Consider the following 25,568-nt stretch of genomic DNA (forward strand, 5'->3'; position numbering starts at 1 on the left):
ACTGGTCAATTGCTTTGGGTTGAAATCTTTGAAAATTATGGCAACTTATAATCCACAAACTACTTTCTATGCATGACGTACATATATATACGATCTATTCATAATGGACTTTCCCCACCATCGCATTCATAAATACAGATCGAAAGTGGGACAGCAAAAATGTCCAGAGCTACTTTGGCCACAAACAAAAGGTAAAAAAATAAAATTGTCTGCCTGGCAGGAACCCAAAAAACTGATCAGTAGAGTTAAAGGAATGATAGAATATCAATACTCTATACCAAAACGGCAGGGTGAGATAAGTGAAGTAAAAAAACAAATGGCATTTTCTAATTCATGATTTGCAACAACTCACACACGAAATTACTTAATCAATTAAATTAGATTTTATTGATAAAAAAATTGTAAATGGAGGAAAGAAAAATATAATTAAAGATGCTCAACTAAATTTTTTGATAAAAAATATTTTTTGACAAAATAGGTATGCACTATTGTTGATCTTGAATAGAATTCAAAATTAAAAACTCACACAAACTAAAAAAGAAAATTAATTAATATCATTTAATTACATAATTCTAATTTAAAAAATCAAGGTTAATTATATTCAATAAATCTTTTTTTTTCTAATCAATTTTTTTTATATTCACACAACTCAAACTCAATATCTTATTTGATGTGAATTTTGATTCAGATTAAAGATGTGTTGATAAAAATATATTGATAATGAATTTACCCGGTATGTGAATTTATTTTAGTAGTTTTTTTAAATTTATTTTCATAAATTACTTCAACTAACTTATAAATTATAAGCTCTTAGTTTTTTTTTCATTTTTATTCTCTCTAATTTATTTGAAATCCATTTTTATCTTTTTTTTTAAAAAAATATTCTAAACAATATAAATACTTGATTGAATTATTATTTGTTGGGTGAAAAAAAATAAAACATATCACAAAAAGTATGATATTTACTTAATTGTATATTATTTTTCATTTATTTTAAATTAAACGGATTAAAAAAATATTCTAAGATATAAAGTAAGATTAATAATAGAATATAAAATATAAAAATATAATAACTAAATCTAATAATTATTATGATCACATATTAAAATGTATGTTTATGTATTACTAAATAATGTAAAAATTGGTTTAAACAAATTAAAATTATAAGCATTAAAATTAATAATTTTTTCTTAAAAAAAACTAAAACAAAAATTTGTCATTGGTATTAATGACATACATAAACCTAAATATAATAAAATATCATTCATTTTCTTTCCACGCCATGCCACCAACATAAATTAGAACATTTTTTATTAGTTAAATAATTTTAATAATTAAAAATTAGGATTCATTCAATAAAATTTGAGACTCATATTTTTTCTAAAAAAAAGACTCGCATATATTTAGTAAAATTTACATGAATTTTATCAAATAAAAATTGAAAAAAAAAGAGCGATTATGTTATGCGGGGAGCCTAAAAAATGGCTAGTTTGACCAAACAGGAATAATTGGATATGATGCATTGTAAATTGCAAAAAACACTATTTTGCGTTTCCCGCCATTTCCCGCGAAAAGAAGCGAGTAAAAAAAATCAAATTTAATTTCCACAGTGACATAGATCGTGCAATGCGAGAGTTGTGAATCGTTGTTGCAGAGAAAAATATGGAGGGAACCGCAACAGGGTGTTACAAGTGCGGCAGACCTGGTCACTGGTCACGGGATTGCCCTTTCTCCGCTCCCAATTCCAATCCTAACCCTAACCCTAACCCTAACCCTAACCCCGCCACCACTCCCAATCCAAATACTCCAAATCCTTCTTCCTCTTCTTTCAAGCCCAGATTCGCCGCCGAAAAGCCCAAGAAACTCCCCCGAACAAAGCCCAAGCTCACACCGGAGCTTCTTCTCTCCGACGAGGGTCTCGGTTACGTCCTCCGCTACTTCCCTCGCGAGTTCAAATACCGTGGTGGTGGCCACGAGGTTAATTTTCCCTCTTTCAATTATTCACAAGTAATTTAACATACGGCGTGTAGTTTTCGTCACCGTCTGTGTTTTTAATTCCATTAACAATTTTTATTCGTAACTTTTTCCTCTCTACGTTAAGCGTGCTTATTTAGCGTAACTTGCTCGGTTTGTTTTCTTGGCTTAGATCTCTCCATTGAATTGTTTTTGTGTTAGGTTCGCGATTTGGGTAACCTGCTTCGTCTGTACACCGAATGGCACTCTCGCTTGCTCCCTTATTACTCTTTCAATCAGTTTGTTCACAAAGTGGAGAAAGTTGCTGCTACAAGGCGTGTAAAGGTACTCTTTATTTCTTCAAACTGTATATCATTGTGTACTTGTTCAGTTATAGATTTTGGTATGCAACGGTGCGTCAATATAAACAAAGTATGATAGTGGATAGGGTCACACTGTTAGGTGTCTGTGACACATGTTTAAGAGTTCCTGCCCGCGCTGTCTTAGTAGTTATTATTCCTATTGAAAAATTGATTTTAATCGACCTGGTTGTTATTATGTCATATTGCATTCGAATTTCAGAAACTAACCGACTATTAATTTGAGATCACACGGTGGATATTTTTGGGACAATACTTAGACGTAGTTCCTTAGGTGCTTTTGATGTTGTTCTTCAATTAAAATTTGAGTTTTTCACTTTGGTAACCTGCAAAATAAAAGGTATACCGAGGTGAAACTTTAATTTTGATTAGAGAACAACACCCACGTTTTGTTCATATATATATATATATATATATACATATATATTTTTGTTGAGAAGAATACTATGTATTGATTTTATGGTATATTTATGGAATTGAAAGAATTTTGGATTATTGTAAAATTTTATGAGCACGATGATGTTTTCAGTTCAGTAATGGATTTGGTAAAATATTTGGACAGAGTTCATTCTATGTTAAGCACAATGCTTCTAGAGACTTTAGTGTAATCTGGTAGATTCAGTGAGATCTGTGTATTGGCAAGAATCTCATAGTGACAAAAGAGCCTAATGTCAAAAGTATTTTTTGTTATAATGATTGAAGAGAACAGCTGCCAAAGCCCATCCTAACCAAAGACTATCAAAATGAACAAATCATCATGTATACTTGCTTAGAAGAAGTTCATTGATACTAAATATGTACATATTAGCTGTAGTGATACATAGAGGATGAAAATTCTTTAATCGATGAATCCAACATCTATGTTTCCAGAACAGTTTGTCATAAAAGATTTTCAGTCAATTGTTTTTGAATTCAGTTGATGCGTACATGATATAAGAATATGAAGTTCTCCATTTCATCTGCTGTTTCTTTTAATATGATGTCTCTCCTTAAGTGTTGTATTTGTTGAGAGGTTGTGTCTGTTGATTTTGCATGAGCTTGCATTGCATGAATTATGCATGCATGCTTCCAGTCTTTTACTCTACAAAAATGGATTCCTAGTGAGTATTTGCTAACTTTTTTTTCCTGCACTCTAACCAGACTTGCCTTAGAGAATTGAGAGAAAGAGTTGCAAGTGGTGGAGATCCAACAAAACTGCGTGAACCACCTGTTGTGCATGACATTCCATCTGATGAGCACGGTATCTAGTTTATACTTTGCTTGCTACCAAGTTCTCAAGATACATTAGTCTTGTTGGTTTCAAATAGTTGCTGGTGGTCAAAGTATTGTTAATGAGGACTGCGTATTGACTTAGCCACCTCTGTATTTAGTTGTTCAGAAATATTTCTTACTACAAATTCCTTTCTTCAAGTATATGTATATCTCTCTTAATTGTTAAATTGCACAAGAGGTGGGATCTTATGATTTATAATTTGATCGTTGTAGCAAATTGACCAATTCTAGATTGGTTCTTAATTTTGACAAACTTCCCCAGGACTAATTTCAAGTAGGGTGGCAATCTGATTCAATAATTAACTAGAACTTTGCTATGATGATTGACTAGAATTAATTAACTAGGTTTTATACTTTTATTTATTTACATCCTTATGAATCTTTTCTATATCCTTACTTTAGGATATGTTGTATCTGCAGAAGATGGGGGAGCAACTCATCAAGAGACAGATGTGTTTGCAGAATCCGAAAATGTTAATGACATTCAAGAAGACATGCTTAATGATATATATGATAAAGCTACTGAAGTAAGTACATTTACTTTAAACAAAATTAATTTATTATCATGTAATGTGTTTTATGTATTTGTGAAAACACATTTGAATGTTTTGCTTGATGAAAGAAACACTATCAATATTTATCTAAATCAGTCAGGAGGAAATATGTATTCTTATCTTTTAAGGATACTGATTCTCACAAATTTGTGAGAAAATTGAGTAATCTGAATTATCAGGAAAGAAGTTTAAGCCGAGTTCAGTTTTCCTTATCCAGTGTATATTAGAAATCAGAGGTTACTCAATCATCTGGAGGTTTATATTCATTTTATCTTTTCTTCTCATGTCTCTGGTGTATTCATATGCCTTTATTATGGAGTTAGATACCATTATATGTGAAAATTGTAAATCTAGTAAATCAGTGGTTGCAGGTAGCCAGTTATAAGTAACTTTTCAAATTGAACCAAATTGTCATAGAGAAATTGTAAACAAGGAGCTTATGTCGAAGTCTTAATAACAGTATTGCCTTCCTCTTTTATAACAGGAACATGCTCAGTCCATGCACAATGTTATTGGTACTAACAAGGCTTCAGAAAGTAGCGCAGCTGAAAAGACATCAGAGGAAGTTCAATATAATGGATCCAGCCAGTCTGGCAAAGCTGAGATAACAGAAGAGCAGAGGGCTCGTATGGAAGCAAATAGGTTGAAGGCACTAGAAAGGCGAGCTGAGATAACAGAAGAGCAGAGAGCTCGTATGGAAGCCAATAGGTTAAAGGCACTAGAAAGGCGTGCTGCCTTATCACAAGCCTCCTAACTTTGATCTGAATTGTAAATGAAAGCATTACTTCTTGTTGTCTCACAACTGGTTGAGTTGTCCTTAAGTCCCCTCATGAATTAAGTAGTTTACTTTTTATGGTTTGGTGACTGTTATTTAGGTGCTTGTGATTATGATGTCATAACAGTAAATAAATTTGTGTCGATATTAGCTTCATGTTTAAGTTTCAAGTGGCGGGCCTATTTAATTTGTTTGGGGGCACTTTAACCCTATTTAAAGTGCATGACAATGATAGTGCAGACACTTCGAAAATAAGCTGAGAATTTACTTACATGTGTGCATGTTTGAAAATCTAGTGAAAAATTACTTAAGGCAAAAGTACTTTTGCCAAAGCATCAAAACTCTTGTTTTTGCTTTCATTTTATTTTTATTTGTTGGATCTGTATTAGAATGTGAACCACAACAATTTCAACTAAAAATCAATTTGCATTGAATTTGTATAGACTTTAGAAACTAGTAAACAATGGTTGCAACTTGCAACAACCGTAGAAGTTGATAGTGTCACCAAGGCATCAATTTGAGATCTGCAATTGATGAACTAGTAATTGCTTTCTCTCATTGTGGAACGTAGTTAATTGTACGGTAGGGATTAAAATCAAAATCACATCATTTTTATGAAATGTGGAAACTAAAAAAGAATAATTACAGGGAATAAAATAGAAATTTGAAAGTAGATAATAATTTAAATAAGCCATGATAAAGCAGCTAAATTTTAAAAGTCGTTATAAGATATTACAAGGATGTTTACATAAAGATTGAAGCACATTTTGAGCACCTAGTTTTAATACATTCCTCAAACAGTTTATTAAAAAATGTCTAAAAAAAATTGAAAAAAAAGGGTCAACTTTTAATTTAGTTCTCTAAAATTGGCTATTAACTCAAAAGCCGAATACTAATTTTCAATTTCTCATTAGAATTGAAAATTAACATAAGAACTTAATTGCAATATTCATTTTTGAATACGTTTCTCTAATGTTCTGAATTATTATATTTTTTTATTGTATTAAAATAGAGAAATCACAATTGATTATGACACCAATTATTAGATAATTCTGTCATGGAATTCAATTTAGAAGGCTTTTTGTTGTCTAAGCGAGATTTAGCTCCCTGTGAGAGAAGCCACGGTCCATTTTTGAGATTCAGTCACAACCTTCCCCCTTGCCTTCCATTTTGAGATACTTATCAAAGAAGATAAATAATCATTTTTATCCTTGAATATATAATTTGTTAACAAATATATTTCTAAAAGATGAAAATATAAAATTTAGTCTTCGAAAGTGTAAAAATGTGACAAATATATCCGGCTCTTAACTTCCGTCCATCAATGTTAATAAAATAAAATAACCTAGTGACACAGGGAGATAAATTTATCACTGAAATGATTGTCAGTAATTTTTTGTTGGACAAAAATATCAATATTTTTTATTGGAGAAAAATGTTCGTACTTTATTTTAGACCTAAATGTCAATACATTCCATTAGACCAAAATATCAATAAGTTATTATTATTGGACGAAAATGTCAATAATTTTTTATTGGACTTAAATATCAGTATATTTCTATTGGACTAATTTGCAAGACCTAAAATTTTGTTTTATTTAAGGATAAAATATAATTTTAAGGTAAATTTTCGTCATTTTTTATTGTTACAAATATAACATTACAATAATCACTTAAAAAAGTATATTGGCAAACATAATTTAAAACAAACATAATAATAACAATAATATAGATTATCAACAATAATTTGTTTGTCACAATAGAAATTATCCAAGATAAACATTATAACAGTGTATCAATAATTACAATTTTTTTCAAATTATAATAATTTGTCACAACTTGCTATAAATAAAAGATAAATATATCACATTCCACTTCTTCGAATCTAGACTATTTTATTAATAATAAAGTATTTTATTAATAATAAAAGACAAAAGTTAACGTCCGGGTGTATTTTCCACACTTTTTGGGACTAAATTTTGTATTTTCATCTTTTAAGGGCACATTTGTCAATAGAGTGAAAAAATGAAAAGTCAAAAAATATTATATGATAAATATGCTCCTATGTTGACAATTAGAAATGACCATGTTGACCATCATTTAAGTGACAAATCTTTCCCTCCGTATCACGTAGACTATTTTATTAACTATGATAAACACATTCCAAAACTAAATTTGTCGCACTTTTTATCGCATTGGATATATTTGTTGCACTTTTTACACTTTTTGAAACTAAATTTTGTATTTTCATCTTTCAAGAACACATTTGTTAGCTAATTACACATTAAGAAACAAAAGTGACTATTGTCGTAAGAAAAATTATCCAGAATTTCTTATGTTTTTTAATAATAATTATATCATATATTTTGTGTGTGTTAGTCAAGTTATTTATCTATTGAAAATATAGGCCCTAGAAATTAGGAAACCGTGGTTGCAACTTACAAGGACCCGGCAACAGCAGTCAACTGTTCCATTTCTAGTGTGAAAAGAAAAAGGCGGTGAAGACTTGCCTTTGTAATGCCGCACCAAGGTATCAATTTGAGATCAAGATCAAGAATTGTTATAGTAAATTACTTTTTCGAAAGGGTAACAACAAAATTGAATATCAAGCATATATTTGACCTGAACTTGATAATTTTCATTTAAATTTCTTAAAAAACACAAGCTGTATTTTGTTGCATCATTGGCCCAAGTCCATCATCTCCTGCTTTAACGAGACTTCAGGTAGTTCATCATGTGGCTCCAGCGTCTGTCTGAATATATTGATTAGGAAGGAAATCACGCAAATGTACTAATAGGGTCATCACACTTGTGAACAATCCTATAAATCTGCAAAGAAGTTGTTCGAACCACCTACAGCATGCCCATTCTTTCTCTTGTTCCCTGCAAAGTTGTCCACACAAATTGAAGCACAACATATACATAGACTTCCAATAACCATACCATGTTTTTACTCATGGGCAATCTATAGCAAATCATCTCTTACCATCAACATCCATCTCATCATCGTCACTATCAATCACTCCACTTTCATTTGTTTGTGTGTTTCTTGAACCTGGCAGTATATTATCCAAGTCCCATAGCTGCACAACAGGAAAATCTTGGATGTTCAGACAGCTAGTTTGTTAGTATAATCTGAACAGAAAATATAGACACATGCTTGTTTAGACAGACACACATAAAACCAATGATTCACATTTTTAACAGTGATCCACCTTCCATTATTAATTAATAAAGGCCTCAGATTGACAGGCCAAATTTGAAGCCAAACCGTTGCATAACCATTAAACTCATTTTAAAATAGAAGTTATTCTTTTTTTAAGTTCTATGGACCATATGATGAATTAATTGATTTAACTTTCTATATTTACATACCATAAACTATTACTTGCGCAATTCCATCATACTAATACAAATAATATAACCATCATTATAAGCACATTATTCAGAGCCTTAAAACTAGGCTAACTCTCGTACTTCATTGCATACCATCATTTGTCCCCTTTCCAGTTGTAAATGTCCATCCAAATTAAGCCACACTGGACACATCAATTAATATTGCTAAATCTACCATTCGATATAAGCCCTCTGTAGGAAATTATTTTATTTTAGTCAAAATTCTGAACACACTTAAAGAATCTTCTTTATATTTAAGGCAATTGTTCTTGAACTTGAGAACAAAGTTATGACCAGATAGGGGTTTACAGTTACAAACATGATAAGGAGTGCCTAGTATAAATGTTCCAAAAAGCAGAGGAACCAATTCCAGTGAATTTTAGAGAATTAGGAAAGAGAAGTACCTTCAACATTTGATCATGAGCAATGCTTCCAAGGAACTTCCTATCATGAGAAAATGCTACAGGACCAAAGAAACCATAAGTTAACTAGAAGCCAGGAATATGAAAAGGACATGAAAACATATGAAATTGCATGCTAGAGCTCAAGCACACAATAATGAGGCTGAAAACAGGGGAGGAGGGGGAGAACTACAGAAGGAATTAATGCTAAGGACAGGAAAACTACAGAAGGAATTGAGGCTTAAAATAATAGAGTCCACATGCAGACTGAACCAGTCACATTAAATGCTAAGCGAAAGAGACTGTATGTTACCAAGACACTCAACAGGATACTCTGAGTGTTCTGCTATTGGCTGGATGACTCTGTTAGGTAATATCCCAACCAGGCTGAACATAAAAAAGAACATTAATATAAATGAAACAGAGAGCACAAGAAATAAAAGATTGAAGTACAATTCAAACAAGAGGTACAATGATCTCAAACAGCAAAAGACTCACTTGATAATCCCATTCTCTGATCCAGTAATAATCCTATCTTCATCAAGCTAAGAATAACATTAATGAAAAAGTTTATTACAAGACCTAAGGATGGTAAAAAAAATCCTACTGAAGCTGAAATAATCATGTGATGTTGATTTACCTTCAACATTGCATCAATAGAGTTCGAAGAAAGATCAGTAAATCGATCACTGGAATTGAAACCAATTAGTTAGAACATCAGTTGAAGACGCATAATAAGAAATGCAAGCCAAGGATAACATCAAATCAATGTCTCTTAGCCGCCTCTCCTCCATAAACAAAAAATATTTCTATCATGTAATTCTGACATGGTCCACATCATATACCTACAATCCTTGAAGCATCCCCATGAATACAATAGAATGATTCCAGTTTGTGATCCGCATACAACTTTCCTACCATTCTGGTCACCCAGCCAAAAATTGTAAACATCAGTCATGTGATCATTTTAGAGGATATGAGTGTCAAACACAAGATACCTTTCAGTACAAAGAAAGACATTGACTAAGAGCCTGTTGGGTATATTGTAAAATCATAAAAAGATGCATTTTAATTAAAAAAACAATTTAATTTTTTGAGGTATTTAGCCAAACAATAAAGTACTTTAAGTGACAACAAAATAAAATAAAAAATACTGTTAAAAGCAAGATAAAATTAGTTCTTCTCCTAGGAAGCAAGAATAAAAGCATAAAACATATTCATTAAAATACTTTTTTTAATAGAACTTTTTTCATAGAAACATTTTAAAAAAAATTCACTGAAAAGTCGTGCGTAGACTTTGATACCTTCATTAAAACAACAGACAGCAACTCATCTTCCGAAAATTCTGATCGAGCTTGCACCTTTCAAATAATCATGAAAGGGTGGGTTAAAATTCAAATGTGATAGATAAAGAGCATTTATGTTTTAAAAGGAACCAGAAAACACAGATATACAACTTACTGTATTTCTTCGAAGATTGCAAACAGACAGAGTCCCATCTCCACTTAACAACAAAAGGGAATTTATGGGGAAAAAAAATTAGACTATATCACAAGATCGAGAAAGTAGAATGTAAAATACAAATTGTTATAATATTCATAAAGCATATTGCAATGGTTTCATTTATTAACAGGATGCACATACTGCATAAGTTTAAAATAAAACAAAAGCTAAGCCTTCTATCCAGCAGGTGGGTTGGCTACATGGATCAAATGACCCCACAATGTTCTACAGTGAATCATATCTATAGACAAATCATTGACCTCCAAATTCTTCTTTACTATTTCACTTATAGTTTTTCTTGGTCTCCTGTTAAGACTCAAGAAATGAACACACTGAATCATGAATATGAAATTAATGATTTTTAGGCCAAATTCAAGTACAAAAATAGGGTTTCCCCTTAACAAGGAGTTTCCTCCTTCAAAACACAGGGAATAACAATCTAACACCTTAAATTCTGATAGGATTCACAATCAGGAAAAGAATTCAAAGGAAAATACAAGTGGGAATAAAATATTTTCTACAATAGGTGTTACCCCAACTTTTTCTTTACCGCATTCATTTCTAATCCCATCATGTCTAGTATGTCCACTTATTCAACACAACATTATCATCTCCTCTACACTGAGTTTGTTCTCTTGGCTTTTTACTGCCTAGCATTCAATACCACACTGCATAGCAAGTCTTATTGTTATGGGATAAAATTTTCCCTTATGCTTGAGTGGTACCTTTTTTTATCACAAATATGCCTAGTCATTCTTCCAAATCGTTCATTCTGCTTGAATCCTACGGTTTACATCTCCCTCTTTCTCCAAAGTACTATATAATGGACCATAGACACTTAAACTATGTGACTTGTGGGAAGGTATGTTCTTCAAATTTTAGCTCTACACTAGGGTTCTTGCATGTTAGGATCCAAAGCAAGGTATGGGACTTTAGTTCCACATTGGAAGTATGGGGTTTTGGTGTGGGGTTTATAAGGTCCTTGAGCTTTCCAGCTAAAATGGCTAGCTTTTGTGATGTGGTTCTCCCAAGGTTATCATCATTGTACCTCTAGCTAAACATACATTCCATATACTTTGTCATACTTGTACTTGAGCAAAAGCCATAATCTCCCAGGGGAGTTCAAAATTAAAACATCAACAAAAAAAAGCAGTAGATAACATCATTGCAAATTGCATGATCCCTCGATAGTGGGAAATCAGCTTAATAATCTGCATAAAGTGTCCCTCTTTGCTCTCCAGAAATTTATTTTTCATAAACAAGGAAAAACAGCACTGTTAAAATGTGAAAACAGTATTAAGTAACTGTCACATGTCAGCCCCTAGGTGATTACAACAGGATATAAGCGGAAAAATTAAGGTAAAAAATTAAAGCATGGTTAGGTTATGCTTAGTTCAGTGATTGCTCAGCACAAAATGATTGAGCCCAACCAATGGAGATGCTAATACCAACTACAGAATAGTTCAAATAAGATATAAACATATCCATAAACCCAACCAGCATTTGTTACGGAATGTACCTAACTTTGTTAATAAAATCTGCGCTAGAGCAACTAGTCAATAGACAACCACCATAATTAGAAAACATAATCTTATTTCTACAGACTACAGCAGTTAAGCCACAACAAGCTATTCACAACAAGTTACTATTAGTAAACATGATTAAATACAAAAATAACTTGAGGGGGAAAATTACTATAAGAATTTCGAATCTAAACTATATGATTATCCAGCACTTATGGTTTCTTAATTAAATGCAACTATGAATTTGTAAGATAACACACACATCAAGTTTTTTATAATTATAAATTGATATGGCATCCCTCTCCACAAGAAAGTTTAGAAAAAGATCTATATAATCACTACATAGAGAAAACTAGAGTAATTTCTTTTCTATCCATTGGTATTTTGGGGCAGGTGAAGTACATGAATTTGCTACCTTGTTGCCAACAGTTTCATTGCATCAGATGCAAAAGTAATGTCTGAAATGTAATCTTCATGGACATTAAAAGAATTGCAACAAGAGCGTTCTCTGGTATCCCATACCTACAATAAAGAAGAGCTAAATGAAAAGAATTGAGAAAACACTGATCATCTGACCTCCCCACAACTCTAAAAGATCAATATTACAACCTATCTTAAGAGCAGTAATGGGTGGCTTTAAGCAGAATAGTGACTAAAAATAACATAAAAGTAAAACATATATATGCATAATAGAAAAGAATAAATGATACAATATTCAAATAAGGAGTGATGCCATTCACTCACTGCAATAAAAAAAAACAGAACTTGGGGGTGGGGCTCAGAAAGAAAGGGACTATAGATGAACGGAATGCAATAACTATTACGTTTGGGACTGTTGTGGTCCAGATATTTAAATGACAATGAGGAGTGACCATTGACCCAGTATTCAAATTAGTCAAGAGAGACTAATTAAGCTTTATTCATTTATAAGCTGGGCAAACATTGTGAAATTTTAAAACATGAGAGCAATCTATTGTTACAATCCACTATTGTAAAGATGACTGAATAACTACGTAAAATATTATCAATGCAGACCACAAAATAATCTGGAATTCAGAACAGATACGAATACTAAGAATTTGAAACAAGAACAAAAGGTTACCTTTATACAACCATCATCATCTCCTGAGGCAACAGTTGACTCAGTCAGGTTTATCAATCTATTGACCGCAGATCTGCATCACAACAAAAACCCCATACAAGTCCAAAAAGCAAATGAGGATACTTGTGATTCTTCTGTAACCCAAATCACAACAAATGTGTAATTGCAGCAGATAAACTCACTCGTGAGCATTATCAACCCGGGCAATTGTAGAACCAGTTTCCACATCTATAGCCAGTATTGAGCAATCCGGAGAACCCGTTAAGAGTGCTAAAACAAAAACATAACAAAAAGCATTTTAAAGTCAAACTCTCCACAAGAAATCTTCAACAAAAATAAATAAATAATAATAATCAAGTGCATTACCACGTCCACCGTTGATGAATCGAGCAGCCCTGCAAGACTCAGTGTGAGCATGAACTTCCAACAGCCTGAAATAATAAAATTGCAACACAGGATTACAAATTAGCAGCATATAACAACAAACCACACCACTCAGCAAACAAAATAAACTCAATAATCATCTGGGTTTGACGTATCCAACAACTACACAAATAAAAAAAGGGTTCAGAATTTACACCTCACAGGGACAGTATGAGGGCTATAACGGTATCTGCAGTAAGCAATTCAATATAATCATTACCATAAATGCAAGAAGGTATAAATAAACTATGGGTTAGTTAGGTATGGAAGGTGCAGCTCTAATCGAAAGCAACATACAGGTGAAGGTGGCCGGTAATTAGACCGGCGGCAACAAGATTATCTGAGGGATGAAAATCAATGTCAAATGCAAGTTTCCCCAAACTTATCTCCATTCTTCCACCTGTTTAGCAATGCAAAGTAGATTAGGATTATATTATATATATTCAGATGAACAATGAAAAGCAAGAATAGAGTTGCAGAAGCATACCTTAAAAAAGTGTGTAACTCTGTTCTGTTCACTGTTCATTGAAGATTCTTTTGCTTAATTGTTTAAATATATTTTTGGTTGTAGTAATACATATTTTTTTTCTTTATTTTATGTCGTATAAAATAATCATCGTAAAATTTCTCTTTTTATTTTAATTCTTATTATTTTGTTTTACTTTCATTAATGCATTCATTTTATTTTGTTTTGTATTTGAATATTTTTTAATCCTATAATTTTTTTTTCAAATTCAAAATAAACAAAATATTATAGGACTAAAACAAAAATAAATAAATATATTAAAAGGTTAAAACAAATTAATAAGGACAAAAAAACTAAATTTTATAAGGACAATTCCAAAAAACTTTTATAAGGACTATTTTAAAAAATAATTATGAAAGAACCAAAACATAAAAAAAATGTTATATTATAAGGAAAAAAAATATTTCGACGAAGAATTTTTCTATTATATCCTCCAACTTTTTTTTTCACGCCCCGCCCCTTCCACTGTCTTTTTTCTTTTTCATACAAAGCATGAAACATGGGGTGCTGATCTAGTGTTTTAAATATAGTGTTTCTTTTTAGGGACTAAAAAAAACATATTTTTGTGAATTTTAAGAATTTAAAGTGAATAAAATTTTAATAAGGACTAAAACCAGAAATAGTAATATTTTTAATAACTAAAAACATATTATAGCCTCACAAAAATAATCAAATCAATTCTCAAAACACATATCATGTCTCGTGATAAATAATTGAGCCCTAACTCATAATTTAGACTTTGATAATATATATATATATATTAGAAAATTAGAACATTTATTTAAGTTGTAGTCTTGTAGTCCCAATTGCAATGAATTGACACACTTGATATCAAATTCCCGCAATGGTTTGAGAATAAGGATGTAAGAGTCTTCTATACAACTCGCACTTCCTATCCTAAAATAGTAAAATTATAGAGATATCAAATAATTTAGTATTAAACTAAAATTTTGTAGATATAATATTTTATATAACAATTTTTTTAATCAAATCATAAATTTTAAAATAAAATTAGGCAATAAAATATTATTAAATGGTGTAAATGTAACATCCTTAATTATTAGTCAATTTCTCGATATTTTACACACTATGACACTTCACATAATAATATTTCATTCAACTTATTTGTTGCTCAAAATCCTCTACCAATCATAATTCTTTATAGGTAATCTTTTTAAAGATTTTAACAATCTTTAAGTAGTTCTGGCTGAGATCTCAAAAATCTATTTTGGTTGTTTCCATCGATCAGAATACGAGACTTTTCAATGTGTTTTATCTTTATTCAGACTTTCTGAAAAACTTTCAAAATATCAATCATTTTAAAATTATTCTAAGTGAAGCGCACTTAAGTATGAAATCCTTAAATGATAAATTACTAAAAAATAGATACATTTTTATTAATATGAATAATATTAATTAATTCTTTTAAGGGGTCAGTTTCATACCTATGGTTCCCTCTAATTTCCGTATGATTCACATAAAATAATAAAAGACCTCATTCTGACTGTTTAGAGATTAATTAATATCGAAATAATGACGAGACAAGTTACAAGCAGCACAACTTCCATGCATATTAAAACAGGGAAAGGAAACAAATGACACCCTGAGAAGATGTTTTGTACAGAAAACTGTTGCCATTTTGGCTACTTTCATCTTTTCCTGTCGTATCCTCTTCATCCACTGGGGCGACCATACCATATATTCTGGCCACTGCTTAGAGTTGCTCAGGGAGGAGTTCTTCATCTTGAAGAGCCCTAGTTGCTACCATAATCCTTGTGTGTATATATTTATATCTAAAGTATATAACATAAATATTTTGGGATGATTGTATATAACATAAATATTATCACTTTCGTGTGTTTAAAAACTCTAAATTCATGTGCTTCATTCCTGCATGACTGCAACGTAGGTAACAATGGTTGGTGTTGTTGGGCATACTCACGAACTGAAGTATTTACACGCAAATTAATTAGTCTGAGAAGTTTCACACCGTCCTCGATAACTTATTCACATGAGACACAAGTCTCCAAGATATAACAAGTTTCTCCCAGCAATGATCGAGACAATCGAACTAACAACATTTCTTTTCATGTGAACCCAAGAAAACAGAGAAGAAAAATGGAGGAAGAGAGATGTTGTGGGAGATAATTACACACACAACTTTTGAAGTATTGCTAGATATTTATAGTTAAAAATAGAAGATCCAAAAACTGTTTGAGATAAGTAAAAATATAGATCAAAGTCTAAGGCATCGGGTCATGGTAAATTATCTATTTTTTTAATAAAATTAAATTTATTTCAAAAATATTTTCTAAATTAATTAATTAGAAATATTAACTTTTTGAAATATATAAAAAATACTATAAGAGAAAGTCAAAGAAAAGCTAAAAGACAAAAGTCAAAGAAAAACATTGGTTCTTTGACTTCTACAGGTATAGGGTAATGCTACAAGAGAAAAGTTTTGGTATAGGAGTAGGCCAGTATCATTGAAGGAAAAACGTAAACGTCTATGTTAATATTTTTCTTTCATTAGTTTATTTATGTTTCCAGATAGTGTAGGAATTAATGTATTAGAATAAAAAATATTAATTGTTTGATTGACTGTATATTTGACTTTCTTAGAATAAGCATGTGTACTTTGTATAAATACCCTTTGAGATATATGAAATATACACAATTAAGCTACTTTTCAATTTGGTATTCGAGTTTTGAAAAAAAAATATTCTTCTCATGTTATCTTGCTATGGCCAAACCATAGTCGTTTTACTCTTATTTTTTATATTATCTCAATTTCAATGTCATGTCTAAGAAAACAGAGGGGACTAATAGCAAGACGTCATCCACGATGACTATTCATGAGACTTCCTTTCCAACAATTTCTGTCAAGTTGGATGGGACTAACTATGGTGTTTGGTCTCAACTTTTGGAGATGTACATTGCAAGACAAAAGGTTGTGCGCATTGAGACCGATCCAAACTATGATGAATGGGGGGCTGAAGATGCACTGGTAAAGTCTTGACTCATCAACTCTATGACCACTAAACTGATAGCTCATTTCGTGCAATATGGAATGGCTAAAGAAGTTTGGAATGCTGTCAAGAGGATTTATCTTGATGTCTCTGGTTCTACTCCAGTTTATGATCTTATCAAGAAATCATTCCAATCAAGTCAAGGAGGTCGCCCGATTTCAGAATATTATATTACAATGAGTTGAATTCCTTATTTTTGGAACTTGATTACCGTAGGCCAATTGCTATGGAATGTCCAAATGATATTGACAAATTCAGGACATGCACTATTGAGAATAGAGTTTACGTATTCACAATTTCGTCGTGAAGAACAGAGACAACTCACCATGGGAACGGAAAATCATCTTAAATTATTATTTTCTTATGGTTTTAAATTGTCGTAAACTAATCAAGACTTACTTTTTTTAGTTCAGAGATTCAGTTAAGAGTTTAATGATAATTTAAATTATTTTAATATAATTATTTTAAAAATTAATAAGCTTACCATGAATAGTGAATTACATAATTAAGAAACTTACTTAAATTTTTTTCAAATAATTCAGGGAACAAATTAAATAATCTAACTTATGAATGATGTAAAAAATGTGCGATTTGAAGTTCGAACATGTCATATCACCTATATATAGAAGCAGATTATTGGGTTACTAAGGGATAAAAGCACAACGGCCAAACTAAATATAACTAATGGATTCATTTGTTCTTTTTATTCAAGGCAAATTTTGATCCAAGGCAAAAGATCGAGCAAGAGATTATAAGATGGTCCTAGAAGATCATCATCACTTGTCCATAGTTTGGACCAATTTTTATTTTCTAGAAGCGAGAAGATGGGAGGGTTTGAGAAGAGAGGAAATGTGTGAAAAGAGAAAGAGCTTGCTCTGGTGCAAAGACAGGAACCTGGTGGCCAGCACCTCTAATGGTAGCAAAGGTGAGGCCACCCTCGTACTCCTCCGTCCACCCTGCCACTTGACTCTTCACAAACCAAGCTCTCCACTCTTTCTTTACTTTCAGTCTCATCTTCTCTATGCTGTATCTTGTTGATGTCACTGGAACTCGACCATCCGCATCCCCACTGCATACATGCATGTCAAAACTCATCCCCTTTTATATATATATATAGTCATGCACAAATACAAACATTATATACTATTATTTAATTATTGATGTGATTTTTAACATGATTAATTATTAAAAAAATCTTATTTTATATAAATAATATTTTATGATTGAATCACGATATAAAATTATTATATATGCCCAACAAAACCTTTAATTTTTTTCTATATATACATAATATATGAATCCATTCTCTAGTGGATCTCATTTTTTAATTAAAAGGGTACACATAAATTTCAATTAACAACAAAAAAATCGTACATATAGAAAAGAAACTCTCCACAAACTTAAATACAATGGCATAAACCTGGAATAATGTTCAAATACTACGCATTATTATCAGAGCTAAATAATAGTTCGGAGTACGTACCTGTATATCCAAATGCGTAAACCGGCACGTAGGAGCTTCTGAATAACTGGCAGAATTGTCTTTGGCGAGTCATTCCATTTCTCAATTACCGAGCTTCATCATGATATAACACAAAAATAACTTGTCATAGCACAAATTTCTTATCGTTTAACAGAATGACAAAGTTTCTAATGCATGAGAAAAATTAGATTACCCACATTTCCACACTAATTTTACAATCTCAATCCTTGATTTCCTATTGATGACAAAGTTCTATTGCAACAATAATAATAATAATAATAATATCTTGTATTAGCAATTTTATTTTATAAAAAATTGACAGTTAAATACAAATTAGAACACACACAAATTTTCAACCTTTGCTCATATATATGATTAAACTTCTTTCATCTTATAATTGAGATACACATATTCCCACACTATAGTGTCGTCTCTTATCACAGTACGTTAAAGACGTTTCATAATGTATAATTAAAACTGATGGATAAGAGACCCACATCAAGTTCCGATTGAGTCGTGGCTGGCCCCATATATAGTCAATCTTCGTTATTTATTACATGGAATTGATCAAAATATCATGAAAGAAAGATACGTATATCACTTTGGATCAGAAAGGTCAATTTTGTTTACTCAACTTCGAAGTATTCTTATATATTAGTAAAAAAATGCAATTACTGTATTATTACTGAACTAGTTAAATTTGCTTACTAATGATGAGCAGTGAAATGAAATGTGCATGAGAAAACCTACCTGCAAAGGCTATAGGGGTACGACAAGTTGGTGATGTTTGCATGGAGGGCCTTCTGAACATCCTTATTATTGAAATATTTGCCTACAAGATCTTCTGCACAGGGATCGTATCCTGATGGTAGTGTACGCCACAGGTCCTAAAATGTAAAAAAAGACAAATATTTACAGTATTGCATTCGTAGTGTGAAATAATATAAAATTATCAAAAAAAATTAATTTATAAGATAAAAATTAATCTCTACTTATATGATCTATTTCAAAATTATTTTTAGTTAATATAAGTCTTTAAGCTATTTATTCATGACTAATAGTCATATGAGACTATCAACAGATCCTTTATATATTTAGGGATTTTTCATAATAACTTTATTCCATCTTTTTTCTTATTAATTTCTCCCACCAACCTTCTGTAAATACAGTAAAATTAATACTGTATAGTATGTCTCACATCCGCTCTGTCATGCGTGTATGGTGGGGATGCTAATTAACCTGCTCTTTTTTACATGTCGGTTTATTATATAAATTTTTATTAGAAAAAAAATCATTTTTATCAATTTCTTATTATTCATTTTAATAGCAATGTCTATTTCATTGATTGGAATTGATAATTAAGTAAACAAATACTTACATGACGTGTAAGAAGATGGGGAGCAACGACAAGTTTGGCTGAAAGTGGTCTTTGGTAGTCATAGAGGCAAATGGGCGAGTAAATGCTGTATATGTCAATATCGCTGTAAGCTCCCAATAACTTAGCAATTTGCAAATCGCAACTCCTTGTTTGGTTCTCTACACTAAAATTACAATCTCTCGTTAACCCAGCAAATACTTGGTTTGAGATGATGGCGTGGCTCCAAGCATAATCAACCAAACCCACTATATCTGTAATATCATTAATCACAGCATTTCCCACCTGAATTTCGGTCACAACAGGTTCATTTGTCTTATGTTTGTGAAAGTTAATGCAAATAGCATACCATTTCCTAAAGGTTAAGATATTACTCTCTCCATTTCAAAATGACTTGATGTTTAATATTTTTCATACGTATTAAGAACAATAATAAATAAGATATTTATTAAAATATATCTTATTGGAAATTGAAAATATTAATTATTATAATTTTTTGATGCTAAAATATTAGTCAATTTGGAATGAATGGAGTAATATTTTCTCTCGCTCTAAAAAAAGAAAAGTAGTGTGACAAAAAAAGAAGAAACGAATATGAAAAGGTGTAAAGTGAGAAAAATGAGGTGTAAAAAAAATATTGTAATTATAGTTACCATGAATCCCTTGATATTTATGTAAGAGCCTTTTTTGGTATCTTTGTTTCCTTCATAGATAAGGTCGGCGAGCTGTGGAACATAATGCCCTACAATTCCAAACATACAAAAATGTTCATTAGAATACGGGATGCTAATATATACCTGACAAATAAATGATTAAAAAGAAAAAGCAAAGTATACCACAATATAAATGGTATAATTGAGATAGCATGCTTAACAAAAAAAAAATCAATACATAATATTAAACTCTTAAAAAAAATTATAATTGACTAACTAGTAACTTAATGTTAAATAAGTCAAATATCGTTTATAGTTACAAAAACGCATTAATTATCTGAATCAAATATGGAAATTCTTCATTAATTTTAGAGATCAAAATTAAGGGTACCTGCATAGCTCTCTCCTGTAATATAAAAGTCGTGGGATCTGAAGTTAGGGAACCTTTTGAACCAACCAATCAAGAAGGCATAGTTATCAATGGCAGAAACTCGATCCCCAAGTTCATGTAAATCTTTGGAATTGTTAGTGTAAGAAAACCCGACACCAATCGGTGCCTCCAAGAATATGATGTTTGCAACTGGGGAAGCAATATATAACCCAAATTATATGTATCCAACGTACTAATTAAATACTTTAAATTAATTAACTATAATGAGATGGTTAATCAAATTATAAAATTAGTTTACCTCTGTTCCAAGAGAATTTGTTAAGTTTGACGCGTTCTTTGTCTTGGACAAGAAATGGACCAATCTCTCGTGCTGCTCCAAAGGCAATGGACGAGCAACCAGGTCCTACAGTTCCAACAAATTAATCTATCACACATTACCAACTACTTTGTAATCTTCTTATACTTTAATTTGAATTTGGCACGATCTATATATATTTAATTAAATGATAATTTTTTTCAGTGTATCCACAAATAATAATAAGAGTAAATTATATTTTATTCCCTTATAATTTGAATATTTCTCAACTTATAAAACTCTTCTATATTTTGTTATCAATAGACTGAGAATTGAAGAGCGAAACGTTATACTGATGATGTAATTTAAGTCAATAATAATATTCATTTACTTGAATTTGCTTTTTTTTACGCATACTTTTTAGTTACAAAAAGAAAGAAAGAAAAGGGAAATAGATTTTCCAGCTCTTTTTATTTGTCATAAAAAATAAAAAGGGAAAACAAGTAATGCAAAAGAAAGGTGGTTTTTCCATTATTCCAACTCGAAGACAAAAAGAAATTCTACTTAGCTATCACTAGCTTTCCAAAGATGAAAAATTGCAACGCCGCACTGATCAATTAAAAAATTATTTTAGTTGCATGGGAGAATATAAACATAATAATGAGGAGTACTGTGATCGATGAAAAAAGAAGAGATATAGAAAGCGGGAGAAATAATTGGTATAATAAATTATGTAATGGGAAAAAAAAAAGAGATGAGAAGAAATAGAAAAGAAAGTAAATATTTATTTGTTTTACTTTCGTTTCTTTCAAAATAAAAGGTTGAGAGGCTCGTGAACTGAAGAGGAAGAAAAGGCTATAAGGATATATGTATGTGAAAAAACTAAATTTCACATCAATTAAAAATAAAATTAAAGTTAAGATAGAATATATAAAAAGAAATAATCCTCATCTCATAGGTTACAAACTTACATCTAACATGTATTAGACGTATGAAGGGTCCTATGACCTTGTTGCATTTATTATTGGAAGTACATGTCACGTTCCAGACGACCAAGCAAAAGCCCCACTGTTAACCTGTGATATAGTATAAGGAAAATGTTTCCTATATATTAATTGTGCGTCTGATTAAGTATTTAAATTCATGTTCAACGAAAAAGCACGTGTTCTAGGACACAAAAGCTAAAGCAATGTGAAGGTAATTTTTTTTAATGCCAAATACTTTAAAAAAAATACGTATTATAAAGCATAAAAACTAAAGCAATGTGAATATAGCTTCTTTTTTTTTCAGTGGTTTTGCCAACACACCCTAAAATGTTCCTGTCGTGAATTGGTTACATAAATTTAAACTTAACAAGAAAATTTGTCTACCATGGTTTAACTTGATAGTATTTTTTATTTTTCGATGTGCGTTTCTACTCCATTGTTTGGAGTAACATTCTCCTCTCCAGTTAAATTAAGTTAAATATAGCAGCTAGGAATATTCTCTTTCTCTCCAAAGAATTATTAAAATCTCTCAGTTCAACTTCAAATTAAGGTATAAGACTGTCTCCGACTCCGTTACTCTGAACAACAAACGTACTTAACTGTTTGTGCATGCAATTGGAACTGAATCGGTCATATTAATCCGCGATTTGTCAATATCAACAAATGCGACAAACCATAACGCAACCATGACCAATATTTAAAACCTTGCATAGTAGCTATATATAGTTGCATGGATACATAAATATTATACTAAAATTTCAAGTACTCTTAAGTCTTTAAGTCTTGACAATTCATTCGCTCAAAGATTTTGAAAGGATAAAGAAAATTTGTAATTTGAAAACTAATTAATTAAAAAAATGTATATATGGTACTGCATTGCATACCTCCGTTAAGCCAAAGTACAAGAGGCTTTTGTGAGGGATCTTCTTGAGCTTCGAAGAACCAGTAGAACAATGCCTTCTCTTCATTTGGCCTTAGCTTGACATAACCAGCGTAGTGTCTGAATTTCACCGGCGGTTGTCCTGGCAAGTTCTTCACTCTGTCAGCCTCCTGCTGTGGCGCCTCTTCGCCGGAATATTCCCTTCCGGCAGCGGCGGAGGCAGTGGTTAGGAGGAAGGAAAAAAGCAGGGTCCAGAAAGTGAGCAGCATTGTATTACTCAGGAAACGGAGACTTGTTAAATGGTAAATAATGAAAACGTAGAGGAAAGAAAAGCTAGAGATAGAGAAGAACTCTCTTCTTCCCCAAGACTCTACCTCACTCCTTATATAGTGTGTTGCATTATAGGTCCGTTGACAAAAATTAAAGGATTGATTTTAATCCTTTGAAAAAACAGTCGAATGTAATGAATGGTTAATAAAGTCATTTGAATGAAAAACTAACTTGCCATTTGAAAGTTACCAATGGAATAATTTTTTAAATTGGTAGCGATTATGAATGTTTGTATTCAAAGGAAATAGTCTCTAAGTCGAGATTAAGGATCTAGATTGTAGAAGACATTACAGCACATGTGTCCACCTAAACCCTCATTTTATTGTCAAGAAAATATTTTTTATTTTAAACTTTATTCCTTGCATACCATATAGAAAAATTGTAGTCTTTATCTATTTCTTTTTTGTATTTAACATTGTTGTGGAAAAAGCTACCCAAACATAAGTACAACTACAACTCTACAAGTCATATAAGAAAACTGTAGCACTTATATATTACTTAAATCTATATATAACAGTGAGAAACTTTGCCGTTCAGGGTTGTGTGGCCAAGAGAGGTCAAATGGTCATTAAATCAGGATGTCATTGACCAGATTTCCATGACTATAAACTTAGGGATTTGTAGCCTGAAAATATGGCATAAAATCATAAATATTCACATAACATCCTAATTTCCCAGTATAACTATTTTAACTAACTTTTCCTTTCTTTTTATATTCTACCAGTTTGGTACTAAGGACATGTTTTGATAGAAAAAAGAAATAGGTAAGAAAGAAGAAAAATAGGGGAGAGGAGAGGACATAATCAACTATGGGAATTATACATGTTTGAGAATATGGTTGCAATTCTCCTTTGTTGTAACGAGTAGTATGTGTTTGCATTTGTGTTTGTCACTTTCTATATTGTACCGAAAGGAGATACTATTAGCGATATAGATCAGTTTGATTAGTTGTAAATTAGTTTAGTTGGTTACAAATTAATTATTCTTGTAATTAATTATGTTATATAAAACATATTGTATTCATGTAATGAGTGAATTTTGCTCATTTGAACATTATTTAAAACAATATTCCGGTTTTTTTCTATTTTTTCTCTCTTCCATTTGTATTCATTCATTCATGGTAAACATGAGATTTATCATGGTATCAGAGCAATACCACCCTCCACCCATATTTTTTCCGCTGCTTCGTTCATTTTTTTTTTTCGTTCAGAGCTTTATACAATCATCAATATCAGTTGTGTAATCTTTTCTTTGTTTCGCTCATGGCTTTTGTTCGTGATGTTGCTTCTCATGAACTTGATTTTGAAGAAGGCATGATCTGGCTACCCTCTCATGTTCTAGATGAGGCATATGACTCCAAGATACATATCCAAATTCAACTTCTGAAGTGAGTACCCTTCCTCAACAATATTGACTAGTTGAAATTTGGTAACAACAATAACTTTCTCATCTATTAAGGATGTGTTCTCAGAATTGATAGTTCTTAACTCCAAATGGAGTTTGTGTAAGTTTCTCCATGTCTAGCACTGTCCAGTTTCTGCCTACAAGGTGTTTAATTAAATGCTTATGAAGATTTTGGCTTATTGTTTTCAGCCTTTTAGGCTTGTTTTTTTTATGATTTTAGCTTCTGCCATGTGTGGTGATTAAGCATTGCTCATTTGTTTGCTATTGTTCATGGTGGTTAAGTATTATTTTAGCTTCTACCATGGATAGTTAAACCTTAGTTGTTGTTGGTTTACAAAGTGTTTGTGAAAAGTCTTCATTGAAGACAAATTTTGTGTTCTTCTATTTTGTTGATTTAAGCTTCTGTCCATGGTGATTAAGCATTGTGTAAGCTTTTGCCATGAATTGTTAAGCATTGAATTATTATTTTGCTTCTGTCTTGAGGGGTTAAGCATTGATTTTAGCTTCTTCTCTTGATGGTTAAGCCTTGTTATTTCTACCAAGTGGTTAAACTTTGAGGTATAGTTTCTGCTTGGTGGTTAAGCTTTGATAGTTTTCTGAATTGATGATTTGAGCTTTTGTCAAATGGCCTTGTGTTGATTTCGCTTGATGGTTAAGCTTTGATACTTGCTTTGGACTCTTGGAAAAAGATTGAGAAAGTCGATGATGGTCGAAGATTTTTAGAAGATATGCACCATGATTGCACCTACATTTTGATTTGTTTCTAAATTTCAATTTTGACCGATGTATTTCCAGCATGTTTAGCTATATTCCAATTTTTCAGACTTTATTTTTATTTTCTTTGATGTTGATGTATTATTTTCTCCAAACTGAAAGTTAGAGATATAGATTAGTTTAGTTAGTTATTAGTTACTCTTAGTAACTAATTATGTTAT

General features: G+C 31.3%; 3 protein-coding genes across 6 annotated transcripts; 1 reads left to right on the plus strand and 2 right to left on the minus strand.

Annotated features, from left to right (window-relative positions):
• The first annotated feature begins 1,492 nt into the window (after positions 1-1,492).
• Positions 1,493-5,275, plus strand: LOC100799216 (Swi3 and Zn finger domain-containing protein). Of its 3 annotated transcripts, none has more exons than XM_026124538.2 (5): positions 1,493-1,977; positions 2,176-2,298; positions 3,474-3,573; positions 4,029-4,132; positions 4,644-5,205. In XM_026124538.2, the coding sequence occupies exons 1-5, from the start codon at positions 1,663-1,665 to the stop codon at positions 4,911-4,913; spliced, it is 912 nt and encodes a 303-aa protein (XP_025980323.1). In that variant the 5' UTR covers positions 1,493-1,662; the 3' UTR covers positions 4,914-5,205. The 3 variants fall into 3 exon arrangements, with proteins under 3 accessions (XP_025980323.1, XP_025980322.1, NP_001336848.1); XM_026124537.2 differs by having other exon boundaries at positions 1,494-1,977; positions 4,008-4,132; NM_001349919.1 differs by having other exon boundaries at positions 1,626-1,977; positions 4,026-4,132; positions 4,644-5,275.
• A 2,195-nt stretch (positions 5,276-7,470) lies between these two features.
• LOC100777451 (WD repeat-containing protein 55) lies at positions 7,471-13,811 on the minus strand. 2 transcript variants are annotated; one of them, XM_006591980.4, is made up of 16 exons: positions 13,769-13,811; positions 13,579-13,681; positions 13,439-13,471; positions 13,225-13,289; positions 13,041-13,128; positions 12,859-12,931; positions 12,172-12,278; positions 10,192-10,234; positions 10,035-10,091; positions 9,576-9,652; positions 9,371-9,419; positions 9,229-9,275; positions 9,044-9,117; positions 8,734-8,789; positions 7,920-8,016; positions 7,471-7,816 (listed from the first exon to the last, which is right to left on the minus strand). In XM_006591980.4, exons 2-16 carry the CDS (start codon positions 13,671-13,673, stop codon positions 7,755-7,757), a joined length of 1,023 nt encoding a protein of 340 aa, XP_006592043.1. In that variant the 5' UTR covers positions 13,674-13,681; positions 13,769-13,811; the 3' UTR covers positions 7,471-7,754. The 2 variants fall into 2 exon arrangements, with proteins under 2 accessions (XP_006592043.1, XP_003540596.1); XM_003540548.5 differs by lacking the exon at positions 13,769-13,811 and having other exon boundaries at positions 13,579-13,744.
• A 3,835-nt stretch (positions 13,812-17,646) lies between these two features.
• LOC100799746 (serine carboxypeptidase-like 35) lies at positions 17,647-23,168 on the minus strand. The gene is made up of 8 exons (XM_003540585.5): positions 22,904-23,168; positions 21,037-21,141; positions 20,739-20,927; positions 20,348-20,436; positions 19,698-19,979; positions 19,070-19,206; positions 18,320-18,412; positions 17,647-17,905 (listed from the first exon to the last, which is right to left on the minus strand). Exons 1-8 carry the CDS (start codon positions 23,166-23,168, stop codon positions 17,647-17,649), a joined length of 1,419 nt encoding a protein of 472 aa, XP_003540633.1.
• Between the last annotated feature and the right edge of the window lie 2,400 nt (positions 23,169-25,568).

Source organism: Glycine max, chromosome 12 (assembly GCF_000004515.6).
Source record: "Glycine max cultivar Williams 82 chromosome 12, Glycine_max_v4.0, whole genome shotgun sequence".
Classification (NCBI taxonomy): domain Eukaryota; kingdom Viridiplantae; phylum Streptophyta; class Magnoliopsida; order Fabales; family Fabaceae; genus Glycine; species Glycine max.

Coding starts and splice junctions, on each gene's coding strand:
- LOC100777451 (XM_006591980.4), bottom strand. CDS start 13,673: ATGGAGATAAGTTTGGGGAAACTTGCATTTGACATTGATTTTCATCCC. Junction 9,653..10,034: donor TGTCTGTTGTTTTAATGAAG/GTATCAAAGTCT, acceptor CTGGGTGACCAG/AATGGTAGGAAAGTTGTATG. Junction 7,817..7,919: donor TGATGAGATGGATGTTGATG/GTAAGAGATGAT, acceptor ACAACTTTGCAG/GGAACAAGAGAAAGAATGGG.
- LOC100799216 (XM_026124537.2), top strand. CDS start 1,663: ATGGAGGGAACCGCAACAGGGTGTTACAAGTGCGGCAGACCTGGTCAC. Junction 3,574..4,007: donor CATTCCATCTGATGAGCACG/GTATCTAGTTTA, acceptor TCCTTACTTTAG/GATATGTTGTATCTGCAGAA. Junction 4,133..4,643: donor TATATGATAAAGCTACTGAA/GTAAGTACATTT, acceptor CTTTTATAACAG/GAACATGCTCAGTCCATGCA.
- LOC100799746 (XM_003540585.5), bottom strand. CDS start 23,168: ATGCTGCTCACTTTCTGGACCCTGCTTTTTTCCTTCCTCCTAACCACT. Junction 19,980..20,347: donor TAAATATCAAGGGATTCATG/GTAACTATAATT, acceptor ACCGAAATTCAG/GTGGGAAATGCTGTGATTAA. Junction 19,207..19,697: donor CCCATCTTCTTACACGTCAT/GTAAGTATTTGT, acceptor TTTACATTTTAG/GACCTGTGGCGTACACTACC.